Raw genomic sequence first — 12283 nt, 5'->3', positions numbered from 1 at the left:
GAGTCAATCTTCCTCCTGGGAGGAAGCTTCTGGTCCAAGGAGGGTAGGAAGGAGTTAGGGTGACCAACTGTTTCACTTTTCTAGAACTGTCCCAGTTTTAGCACTGAAAGTTCCCACATTGAAGGAAGTGCCTCAGTCCTGGGCAACTAAGACAGTTGGTCAGTATGGGACAGGTTTGACCCCACCAACCCTCTGGGACCACTGCCTACACCCTCATAATATTCCTTGTGGCAAGAAATTAGCACAGCCTTGGAGTCTTTATTTAATTCATAGGGAGAAAAATAAGCAAAAATAAATAAATAAAACTGACAACATCTAAGACTATTTGCAGGAAAAGATGTAACTGACCCCACATTTATTAGAGAATTCTCCCTCCTTTTATTAATCAAAGAGAGACGTGACTCAGTGCAATATGATAGCTTCCTGGGTTTGTAGAACCCCATAATTCTATTTCCTTGGACCCCTAAGGGCCTAGAAATGCCCATAATAATATTATATATAATTACATTATTTATTATTATTAATACTGGCCCTTTTAGGTCCTTTCAAGATCCAAGGAGAACAGTTCTGGCAGTTAGTAGATGCTAAGAACATAAATTACTTCATCAGCATTTACTATCTGCCTGGTTTGTTTTAAAAGCATTATAGTTATTAACTCCTTTATTAATGTAATTAATACTTTGATAATGAGTAGTTGCCAGGTACTGAGCAACCACTCTGTGCTCAGCCCTGTGCCATGTGGGAACATGCACAATTCCCTTTGCTCCCCCAAGGAGGTGACTGACATGCAGAGAGGCAGAGCAACCAGCCCAGGGTCACCCAGCCAGCAGCCATAGAGGCAGGATGCAAACCTAGGTCAGTCAGATGCCGAGGCTTGTGCTTGCGGCCTCCAGACCTTCAGCGCCATTCCAGTTGGCCACCTCAGCCTCAGGACTGAGGGCTGTCCCATGGCTGAAAAAGTATGAGGTCTCCAAGGGGCTCTGCAGGGGTAGCCTTCAGGAACCAGACTGCTCTTGCTACACCTGAGCAGAAGGCGCCATGGTACCAAGTTCGGTCTTGCCTAGTTCTGACCTTCCTGGCCAGTGGGAGCTGGGGGCGCCCATGGTGACCAGGCATCTGTAGACCGGACACGTGAGAGCCAGGGCAGGGATCAAGGCTGCCCCCTGGGAGAAATTAAGTGAAACCACATGTCCCTCTCCGTTATGGGTTGAACTGTATCCCTTAAAAAGATGCATTGACGTCCTAACCCTCAGTCCCCTATGACCGACATTATCTGGATATAGGGTCTTTGTACATATAATCAAGTGAAGACAAGGTCATTGGAGTGGGCCCTAATCCAATATGGCTGGTGTCCTGATAAGAGATGGAAATGCCATGTGAAGGCACAGACACACAGGGACAACACCATGTGAAGACAGGCAGAGGTTGGCATGATATAGCAACAAGCCAAGGAACGCCAAGGGTGATGGCCACCTCCGGAAGCTAAGAGGCAATGAAGGAGTCTATCCAGAGTTTGAGGGAATGTGACACTGTCAACACCTTGATTTCAGACTTCTAGCCTCCAGATCTGTGAAAGAATAAACTGTTGTTTTAAGCCACCCAGTTTGTGGTACTTTGTTACAGCAGCCCCAGGACACTAACACACTCTCCTGGGTGAGGCATCTCCCCCTCACCTGAACCCCTCCTTTCCTCTCTCCCCCAGGCTCGCCCCTAGGAGCCACCCTCCACCTGTAGCCAGAGGCTGTCCTCTGCTCCAAGCCCTCCACTATCCTCCTTTCCATTGAGGAAAAGCCAGGCAGCTGCATGCCTCTGGGGCTTCGCACATGCTGTTCCCTCTACTATAAGGCCCCCTTACTTTTGCAGGCCTAATACTGCTACGTGTTTTCAAAGCAAGTTCTGCCTCTTCCTCTGGGTGTCCTTCCCTGACAGCCCAGCCCCCAAGCTAGCTTAGGGCCACCAGGCTCCCCATCTCAGCTCTGCTTGCCCAGGGCCAGAGCCGTGGATTTGCTTGTCTGAGAGGCCCTCCAGGATGCGGCCCGGGTCTTATGGAAACAATAGGCCTCCAGTGCCCAGACCAGTGCCTGGCACACAGTCAGTTCTTAATAAATGTTGAAAGACAGAGGAAAGGGACTTCCCTGGTGGTCCGGTGATTAGGACTCTGTGCTTCCACTGTAGGGGTCTCTGGTCTCACTCCTGGTTGGGGAACTAAGATCCCTCATGCCATGTGGTGTGGCCAAAAAAAAAAGAGGACAGAAAAAAAGGAAATAGGGAGAAAGGAAAAAAGGAAGGAAGAGAGAAAAGAAGAAAGGAGGGAGGGAGGGAACAGGTAAAAAAGAGAGAGTGAAAATAGGGCAGAGGGGAGAAAGGGAGCTATTTCGCCCTTGAGGGCCTTCTTCATACTTGTCCTAACTGACTGGGGCCTGTGTCCCTGGGAAAGATAATAGATTAGCCAAGGCACACAAGTGCTGGAATGAGTTCATTAGCTGAAGGCTCACATGACACTGGGGCGGGACACAGGTCAGGTAAGTCTTGACACGGGCAGGTAGAGGCAGGGAGTCTGGAGAGTGGGTGGCCCTGGGCACCCACGAGCACAGAGAGCCATATAAGAACTGAAAAAGGAGAGGTGGCCACTCCCAGCTTCCCTGGACATCACATCTTTGGCAAACTCTTATTGAGTACCTACTGTGTACAGCGTGCCACAGTGGGAGTGCTTTTCTCAGACAAGTGCCTACTGTGTGCAAGCCCCGTGCCCGCCGCATTCACTGGACTGGGACTCACTTCCCAGCAAATAAAACCAATTAGAAAAGACCTTGCAGAAGAGGAGGGCTTTGATTATAGGCCTTGAGGGAGGCAGGGATTGGATGCAGGGTGTTGCAAGGAAGGGCATTCCAGGGAGAGGGAACAGCATAAGAAAAACTGGACAGGTAATAGTGGAGAGGCAAGGGGGCTGGAATAAGGAGGAGAGCAGGAGAAATCCGCTCAGCAAGGACAGCAAATGATCTTGCGCTCTAGGCTACGGAGTTTGCAGTTTCTCCTGAGAGTGACAAGGAGCCAAGGGAGGCTTTGGAGGAGGCGCAGGACTACTCAAAGGTGGGCTTCGGAGGTGCTGGGGTGGGGAACCAGGGAGAGGAATGGGGGCCTGAGCCAGGGAAGGAGCAGGGGAGGGTGGCCCACACTTGCCCCTTGTGGCTAAAGCTCTAGCCTATGGGTCTGTGGGGTTCTAGGGAGACCTCGCCCTACAAGAGAGGCAGATCCACTCCAGTTACTCCCGTGCAAGGCTAAGGAGGGAGCATCTCGGGCTCAGCGAGGCGCCCCAGGTGTGTGCTCTGCCTGGCGCCGGCATGTGAGAGACAGAGTCCTGAGTAAGCTCCAAGTTCAGACGGTCCTGATTGTCACCCAACTGCTGCACGGCTCGGGCACTCCACTTCCATCTTCCAGGCTCCGGGAGGAACAGTAAGGGGTTCACAGAGCAGGGATGCCTTTGTCCGAGAAGCAGGCACAAAGCCCAACACGTGGTCCCAGATTAGAGGTGAAGCTGCTGGTGCCCTGCCCGTGTCCCCTGCCCTTATCCCCTCAACCTCACCACCCCCCGAGGCCTTTCTCCAGCCTCCAGGGCCACAGGTGCCAGCAGGATCGTCAGCCCCTGGAGCAGCCCTCAAGCAAAGGTGTCTAAAGACCCTCAGACCCTGGGCGGGACTCTGAGGTGAGCGTTCCACACTGTCTCCCATTATCCCCATTGGGATCGACTTGTCCTTATTTTCTTCATTACTTCCCCGTACAGCCACCTCCCCACCTCTGTCTCACTTCCTCACTCTCCTATTTGTGTTTCCCCGGATCACCTCCGGAATAAGCTCCTTGCACTGGAGTGCTTATCTCAGACAAGTGCCTGTTGTGTGCAGGTCCCGTTCATGCAGCATGATCCCACGTGTCCTCGTCTTGGGCTCTGGCTTTCTGCTTGTCCAGGGGTGGGGGAGCTGACTGTAGCCAGGAGTCTCCTGTCACCCCTCACCTGAAGGCTGGGTGTGGCCCAGCTCAGGGTTGCACATCCATCCACCTGCTGGGTCTGGGTCTGGGAAGTCTCTCCTCACCCCCGATGCCACATGCCCTAAAGGCTGTGATGAATCATGGGCAGTTGCTCCAGACACGTGGGGTGGTAATTGGAGCCTGGGACATGTCGGGGCACAATGACAGTGGTTTCAGACCTCTGTTGGGTGTGAGTGGTGGCCTTCCTGGCTCAAGGAAGCATCTGATGGGACTGCAGGAGTAGAGGGTGGGGACTGAGAGGCAGGGTAGAGAGCAGCCCCTGTGTGCGTGACAACAGGCGGTGTCACTTTCAACATGCTGTGGGGCAAAGATCGCTGTCTTCATTTCACACATGAGGATTTGAATCTGGGCCAGTCAGGTCAAGGTTTGGTGCCTTAGGCACCCAGCAAGGAATGGACCTTGCCATGTAGGGACAAGAAGCCTGGCAGGAAGAGGCGGGGCTTCTGGGCAGTGGTAGGCATGGGCGGGGCTGCCAGCTAGGCAGAAGACAGGTGGTCTGCAGGGAGCCACAGAGTGGGGCCTGCACTCGGGACCAGCCAGCTGGACCCCATACCCACCACTGTAGGGAGAATGAGCGGGCAAGAGCGTGAGCTGAGCCCATCGCAGGAGAGGATGCTAGCCCAGGTGAGGTGGGGGAGAGAGCCCTACACCTGCCTCAATTTCTCCTTCTGCCCCAGAAGAGGTAGCCCCTAAGGCCCCTGAGGTTCCTCTGAGCTCCGCACTCCCGGGTCGCTTCTCAACTCTGAGGGTCTTGGTGGCCAGGGTCCACACTGGCGCTGTCCAATAGAAACATAACACAAACCACAAATGCAAGCTACATGTGTCATTTCAAATATTCTAGTAGCCACGTGAGAACAGGGAAAAGAAACAAGTAAAATCAATTTTGATCATATATTTTATTTATTTATTTTTTGGCCATGCAGCACGGCTTGCGGGATCTTAGTTCCCCAACCAGAGATTGAATCCTGGCCATAGCAGTGAAAGTGCCGAGTACCAACCAACGGACCACCAGGGAATTCCCAATAATATATTTTATTTAACCTGACAGAGCCAAATTGGTATCACTGCAACATGTAATCAATATAAAAATGATCACTGAGATTTTTTTGCACTTTTATTATTTTTTTAAATAAATTTATTTATTTATTTATTTTTGGCTGCGTTGGGTCTTCATTGCTGCGTGCGGGCTTTCTCTAGTTGTGGCGAGCAGGGGCTACTATTTGTTGTGGTGCGCAGGCTTCTCATTGCAGTGGTTTCGCTTGTTGCAGAGCACGGGCTCTAGGTGCGCGGGCTTCAGTAGTTGTAGCATGCGGACTCAGTAGTTGTGGCTCGCAGGCTCTAGAGCACAGGCTCAGTAGTTGTGGCACACGGGCTTAGTTGTTCCACGGCATGTGGGATCTTCCCTGACCAGGGCTCGAACCCGTGTCCCCTGCATTGGTAGGCAGATTCTTAACGACTGCGCCACCAGGGAAGTCCCAGGGTCTGATCTCTTAACAACTTTTTTGGAGCATCAGAAAAAGGGCCGCGGGCACAGCTGGGGTCCCCAAGGCCTTGGTAGTGGCCGTGGGTGTGACAGGGACTCAATGTGCTGTTTCTCTGGACACCTTCTCTTCCTATCTCCCTCCTGGGTGGTGGCTTCTTTCTCTGCTTACCACCATCACCAAGGCCCGCCCAGGGGCACACCCACTGCCATCAGCCCAGGAACTCAGGGGGCCTATACCCAAGTCTTCCTGGGGCTCTGGGTACCTCAGCTCTTACCCAAGCCACACTGTGGTTCCCCATGTCAGGAAAGGAACACTCTGAGCAAAGCGGGTGGGAGGGTGGAGTGGGGCCTCTTTCTTCAGACACCTGGAACAGGCCCCCAGGATTCTACAACAACAGCCTGTCCCCTTGTTGCAGCTCGGAGCTTTGACCTGGAGAAATCCGATGACATGCTGCGGAAGGTGAGGGCAACGCCTCCCTGACCGGCCCTGTTTCCTACCCCAAGTCTTCTGAGATCTTCCTTTCTTCCTGTCTTCCCTCCTTCCTCACTCCCTCCCTCTCTCTCTCCCTCCCTTCCTTCCTTCCTTTCTTTTTCTTTCTTTCTTTCATGCAATGACTGTTTATTGAGCCCCAAAGGTGAGTCTAGCTGGTGCTGGCACTGGGGAGAGTGCAGTGGTAGAAAGAGAGAGAGAAGAAACCAGATAAATAAGTAAACAAGACGCTTCCTGAGAGTGGAAAGTTTAACAAAGACAGTGGGATGGAAGGAAGTGAGGGAGGTCAGGGAGGTCTTCCTTGCTGAAGGGTGACATTTTGGCTGTGTCACGAATGCCTGAAAGGAGGCAGGCAGGTGATGATCGGAGGCTGAGGGCACAGCCGTGCAAAAGCCCTGAGGTGGAGGCAAGCTGGAGCAATCCAGGAGCACAGGAGGTTGTGTTGTAGAGAGAAAGGGGAGAGATGCAGCTGCGTGGGTGGCGCAGGCCCATGGTGGTGGCAGTGGGGTGGGGCTGCAGGCCACCATCGGAGTCTAGGTTTTTGACTAAGGAGGACTGGAAGCTAGGGGGTGAAGTCTGACTCCCAGAACTCCCTGGGAGACCATGTGGGGAATGGAGGGTGGCAAGCAGGTGGAAGGATGCAGGGAGAGGCAGCTGCACCTGTTGGCTTCACCTGTTCCTTTCTGAGATTTTTTTCCCTCCTCATCCATGTCAGACCCACGTCTCCTCTGTCCCACTCCTGTCCACATCCCCAGTTCTGTGCCCGTGGAGCCCCAGATGCCCTGGCAGGCCCTCAGTGGTTGCAGGCAGAGGGGCCTGGCCAAGTGTCCCTGGGTCCCTGCAGAGGCCTTTGGCTCGGGGGGGTCTTCGGCTTCTCCCGTGTCTCTGTAGCAGGTGAAGTTCCGGAAGCAACAGGATCTGCACAACATCCTTGCATGGCAGCCTCCAGAGGTGAGATCCCCGGCCCCCCAGCCGCCTCGGAACCCAGGTCTCCCTCAAACCCACACCCCCTCCCCAGCCCTCTCTCTCGTGCATCCAGGTTGTCAGGCTATACAACGCCAACGGCACCTGTGGCCACAACAACGAGGGCAGCCCCATGTGGTACCACATCATCAGAGGCCTGGACCTCAAGGGCCTCCTCCTCTCCATCTCCAGACAAGAGCTGCTCAGGGCCAAGTCCCAGAGCTGTGGGCTGTCCCTGAGGGAGTGTGCGAGCAGCGGAGCAAGGAGGCAAGGGTCCCACGCGGCCCTCCCAGCCCCCGGGGCAGCCACAGCCTGGCAGCCTCCAAGGCAGCCCCCAGCGCTGGGCACCCAGAACCTACCTCCCTGGTCTCCTCGGCTCCTCCCAGCACCTCTGAGCGTACACAGGGTTCAGAGGCCAGTAACCCGCTAAGTGGTCCACACTGGGGCTCACTGCCCCAAAGCCCAGCTCCACGCACCAGGCCACGCTGCTCTCTGTGGCCTCATTTGATGGAGAAAGACAGGTATTTCAGCCGCACTGGACAGAGGAGGAAACTGAGGCATGGCGACCTGCCTTCCCATGGACAGATGTGGGAAGGGCGCCCCTTGGGACGGCCCCATCCCCCTGCACCTGGCTTCCTGGCGTGAAACCTCCACGCCAGGCGGAGCCGGGATAAGCCAGGCCAGTGCCCTGGGCTCAAGCCCGGCCCCACCTCTGGTGGGGTGTGGGGGGCACTGACCCTCATGGGGGTCTCACTTCCCATCATTCCCTTGCACCTGGGGAAGAAAGTGGAGAAAATCATAGCTGTTTTCGATTTCGAGGGGCTGAGCCAGAGGCATCTGTGGAAGCCAGGAGTGGAGTTTGCCCAGGAGGTGAGGGAACCCCACCAAGGGGGGCAGGGTGTCCGCCCTCCTGGGCCTCTGTCCCTCACTTGCTGATGTGGAGTGTGTATGGGGGGGTCCTCGCTCCGCCCACAGGTTTGCAGCTCCTTACTTGCTGTTTGCAGGGATATTTTCAAACCCACAATCTCTTGGGGCTGTGCTAAATCATACTCATCACCCCAATGTCACCATTTCAAGTCCAGCAGGTCACAACAACAGGTGACCTGCTGGACATGGTCACCAGGCCTGCCAGGGTCCCTGTCGATGCCCTTCCCTCTCATACTCCCTCCCCGCTCCTCCCTACCGGCCCCACCCCCTGCCCTTGGCTTGAGCCCCTCCCCCCATCCCATTTGCTGCTTTGTCTGGGAGGCGGCTGGAAGCTAGTCTGCTCTGAGAGCCCTAAGGAGGGAAGGGAGGCCCTGACAAGACCTGGGCCCCCCGGGGCAGCCAGCCTGCCTTTTCTTTTCTTTCTGCTCAACCCAGAATAGCAGAGAACCTAAACTTTAAAAAAGTTTAACAATCATCAAAACATACTAAATTGAGGAAGCCAGACACAAAAGGCCACATATGGTGTGATTCCATTGATAGGAAATACCCGGAATAGATAAATCCATAGAGACAGAAAGCAGACTGGTGGTTAACCAGGGCTGCAGGGAGAGGGAAAGGGTGGGGGTGGTGACTGCTAACAGGTACGGGCTTCCTTTTGGGGTGATGAGAATGTTCTGAAACTAGACAGCGGTGATGGCTGCACACCTCTGTGCATATACTGAAAACTACTGAATTGTACACTTTGAAAGGGTAAACTTTATGGTATGTAAATTCTATCCCAATTAAGAAAAAAAAGGTATGTCTTACAACTTTGAATCTTTCTTATGCTAAAAGTTTTTGTTTCTGAAGCTGAACTATTGTCTAAACCACATGGAGGGGAACCTTCCAGAGTCCTGAGGGGGATTTTCTTACTCTGCAGTAGATGGGGTCACCCCCTTGAAATCTGTCAAGAATTTTGCACTAGTGGCTTCAGGAGGGTCTGTGACTGGGACCCAACAAACTGGAAAGCAGCAGCTTCTCTTGTCTGGGTGGGTTCTGGGTGTCTGGGGGGCCTTGGGAGCCTTAAGGGGGCAGCATTTAGGCACCTGTAGCTTGTGCACTGACCTGAGTTTGGCCTCACAGTTTCTCACAGCACTCGAGGCAAATTACCCTGAGATTTTGAGGAATATAATTGTTGTGAGAGGTGAGTGAACCAGCCTGGGATATGCTGAGTGGGGGGCAGGGGATGTGGAGGCAACAAGGCAGGGAACTGAGACCCCAGGAGACCCTGAAACAGTGCCTTTCTCAGCTTCCAAGCTGTTCCCAGTGGCCTTCAACCTGATCAAGCCGTACATAACTGAGGAGATGCGCAGGAAGGTGGTGATTCCTGGAGATGAGTGAGCAGCTCTGGCCTTCTCTGCAGCCCAGAGCCTGAGCTGGGGGCTGCCCCTCTGCAGACCTGACAGCTCCTGCATCCGAGGGCACCAGGCGCGGGGACCCACTCCTCCAGACCCACTGCTCTGGAGGACCCACTCCATTATGGCATCAACGTTGAGGCCAATGAGTCCACCTGCCAGAGGGCAGAGGGGCCAGGAGGGGTCCGTCCCCAGGGGCACCAGGAGGATGTGGGAAATAGGGGGAGGGAGCCATATGGCACCGGACAGCCCTGGGCTTGGCCCAACTGCCCTCAGTCGAGCCTCCCCGATCCCACATGGGACCCCACTTTCGCCCCCACAGACAGCTGGAAGCAAGAGCTGCCTAAGTTCACCAGCCCCGACCAGCTGCCTGTGGAGTTTGGGGGGACCATGACTGACACCGATGGCAACCCCAAGTGCCTGACCAAGGTACAGGTGCCCAGAGGATGGGGAGGGAGGGGAGACAGCCATGGTCTAGTGCCCTCTCACTCACCCTCGCCCACAGATCAACTACGGGGGCGAGGTGCCCAGGAGCTACTACCTGCGCGACCAGGTGAGGGTGCAGTACAAGCACCAGGTGACCGTGGGCCGAGGCTCCTCCCTGCAGGTGGAGAACGAGATCCTGTTCCCAGGCTGTGTGCTCAGGTAGGGATGGCGGCCACTCCACACCTGGGCATGGTTGGGAGGGGCCCAGAGCCCAGGCAGGTGGTTGTCAGTGGGGCCCTGTCCCCTACAGGTGGCAGTTCGCATCGGACGAGGTGGACATAGGCTTCGGGGTTTTCCTGAAGACCAAGATGGGGGAGCGGCAGCGGGCCGGGGAGATGATGGAGGTTCTGCCCAGCCAGTGCTACAACACCCACCTGGTGCCCGAGGATGGGAGCCTCACCTGCCTCCAGGCCGGCGTCAGTAAGATCTATAGGGTTCGCTGGAGTCATTTTCCTCCTCATGGCGGAGAAATGATCTGACATCTCTTGCGAGTCTGACCTCTCTGTTTGCTCCTATTTCCAGATCTCAGGGAGGGTGTGGGAGTCTGTGCTAGCTCCTAGATCCCACAGGCACCAGGGACATTGGTTTCAGGTGTTGGATCTTATGAGTGGCCCCCAGGTGTGGATACAAGGGCAGAGACACATGGTGGAGAGCACGGTTCACAGCCGTGGACTCAGCTCCTGGAAAGCCTCCTCACTGCACTCAACAGGCTAAGTAAGAGACAGCTGGAAAACAGCCATGGGCTCAGCATCAGGGCTCCCAGCCTGTCCACATGTGTGGACCACCCCACTTTGGGAATCCTGAGGAGATGACTCTTCCAGGTTTTTGTTCCCCCATTCCCAGGCCTCCCAGGCCAGATGCAGTTTGGTCCGCTTTAGCAGAAGCGACGTTGCCCAGGACCACTGCTGACCTCCCACCTCTGTGGGGAACAGAGCTAGGAGAAGGGAAACCCAAAGCTGATCTCCCCTGGAGAAGAGAGTGAGTTCTGCTAATGCTTTAGTTCATCCACATCTAGTTCATCTTCGTGGCAAAGGGAGAATTAGAAGGGTGGAGACAGAGAAATCTGGATGAGTCACTACGTCCCAGCATTCATGTTGGACCTTGGTGTCAAACAAAACGCCTCTAAAAAAGGCATGATGAGAATGAGGCTGATGGAACTCAGCCCTCTCTTCTGGCGAAAGCAGGGCTCCCCTCTGGGTGGGAACATCAGGATAAGGGAATCCCAGTCCCTCCCCTCCCTTGCTCTGGAATCATAAGTCTTACCAACCTCTAAGCCCATTTCCTTATCCATAAAATGGGGGTGGTAGTGCCTTCTGTGGGATTGCTTTGAGGATTCAGGGAGCTGTGAGCACCGATGCAGTGCCCGTAGACGGGGCTGATGCACGCTGCTGGTGGTTACCATTATTCCTTTGGTTGGCAGAAGCATCGGCCAAGGAGATATCCGGGAGTGATGGGCTGGGGCAGACCCTCCAGCCCCACCCACAGTTCTGGGCGGCCCACTCCCAAGGGCACTGGGCGTGCAGATGTGCCAGGCTCGCTTTGCTTGCTTACTTCTCCGTCCTTGCAGACGTCCTGCGCTTTGACAACACCTACAGCCTGATGCATGCCAGGAAGGTCAGCTACACTGTGGAGGTGCTGCTCCCCGACAAAGCCTCCGAGGAGAAGATTCAGAGTCTCGAGGCAACAAGACAGTCCCCACTGCAATGAAGACCCTGGGCGCCCCTGTGCCTGTGCTCTCCAACCCCTTAGCACCCCTCCCTGTCCCCTGACCCTGCCTGCCGCCCCCAGGAAGGGCGGTGCTGGAGGTGACTGCAGAGAGCCACCCACCTCAGCCATCACCATCTCAGCTCCTTGTGGGCCAACCTGGCTCTGTGGCCGAGCAGGAAGGGGAACCTTGGTGCATAGGCCACGCTGAGGAGTCAGACGGACACCCCATCCCCTGTTCGCAGAAAATGAGGATGAGAACCCTGAGGATAAGCTTGTGTCCACTGAGGAAGGGTCCTACCTGCAGAAGCTGCCCTTGTGTCCCTCCTGACAAGGTCCCCCCCATCCCAGGGCTCACCCACACCTGGCATCGTGGTTGGAGGACATGCGCATGAGCGCCAGGGCCTGCAGGGAGCACAGCCTCAGGCCTGAAGAGCAGGGAAGCCCCATTCTCCACATGCAGGGGGTCAGCAGGGATGGGCAGGGCCAGCTGTAAACAGCTGGGTGGAAGGACAGGCAGGGCTGAGAGTCTCGGTTCTGACAGAGCATCAACCCTCCAGGGCTGTTCTACTGCATTTGGAGGGAAAATCAGAAACGGAGAGCGAGAGCCGGCAGGAACAACCATCAGGAGGAAGAGCCGCGCTCAGCCTTACGCAGAGCTGAGTGGGTGTGACTGAGTCTCCGGGGAATTCCCAGTGTCTCCCCACCCCCAGCCTGCTGTGATCCAGCCCACCTTCAACTTGGGTTCTTTCCGGCTCTGATGGGGGCTGGGACCGAAGCAAAGCTGGAGGG

General features: G+C 55.3%; 1 protein-coding gene across 2 annotated transcripts; it reads left to right on the top strand.

Moving 5' to 3' along the window:
• Positions 1-5948: 5948 nt before the first annotated feature.
• SEC14L6 (SEC14 like lipid binding 6) lies at positions 5949-11723 on the top strand. 2 transcript variants are annotated; one of them, XM_073790895.1, is made up of 10 exons: positions 5949-5987; positions 6909-6968; positions 7057-7245; positions 7755-7850; positions 9030-9090; positions 9196-9283; positions 9628-9730; positions 9807-9946; positions 10038-10207; positions 11355-11723. In XM_073790895.1, exons 1-10 carry the CDS (start codon positions 5976-5978, stop codon positions 11492-11494), a joined length of 1059 nt encoding a protein of 352 aa, XP_073646996.1. In that variant the 5' UTR covers positions 5949-5975; the 3' UTR covers positions 11495-11723. The 2 variants fall into 2 exon arrangements, with proteins under 2 accessions (XP_073646996.1, XP_033693823.1); XM_033837932.2 differs by lacking the exons at positions 6909-6968; positions 7057-7245.
• The last annotated feature ends 560 nt before the right edge of the window (positions 11724-12283 follow it).

The sequence above is a fragment of the Tursiops truncatus genome, chromosome 13 (genome assembly GCF_011762595.2).
Source record: "Tursiops truncatus isolate mTurTru1 chromosome 13, mTurTru1.mat.Y, whole genome shotgun sequence".
Lineage (NCBI taxonomy): Eukaryota > Metazoa > Chordata > Mammalia > Artiodactyla > Delphinidae > Tursiops > Tursiops truncatus.
This window is presented reverse-complemented; position numbering and strand designations above follow the sequence as displayed.

What these genes read in the sequence shown, in the direction of transcription:
- SEC14L6 (XM_073790895.1), top strand. An exon ending in GAGTGGAGTTTGCCCAGGAG is followed by an intron (nt 7,851 to 9,029) that starts GTGAGGGAACCC and finishes TTGGCCTCACAG; the next exon opens with TTTCTCACAGCACTCGAGGC. An exon ending in CTGCCTCCAGGCCGGCGTCA is followed by an intron (nt 10,208 to 11,354) that starts GTAAGATCTATA and finishes CCGTCCTTGCAG; the next exon opens with ACGTCCTGCGCTTTGACAAC.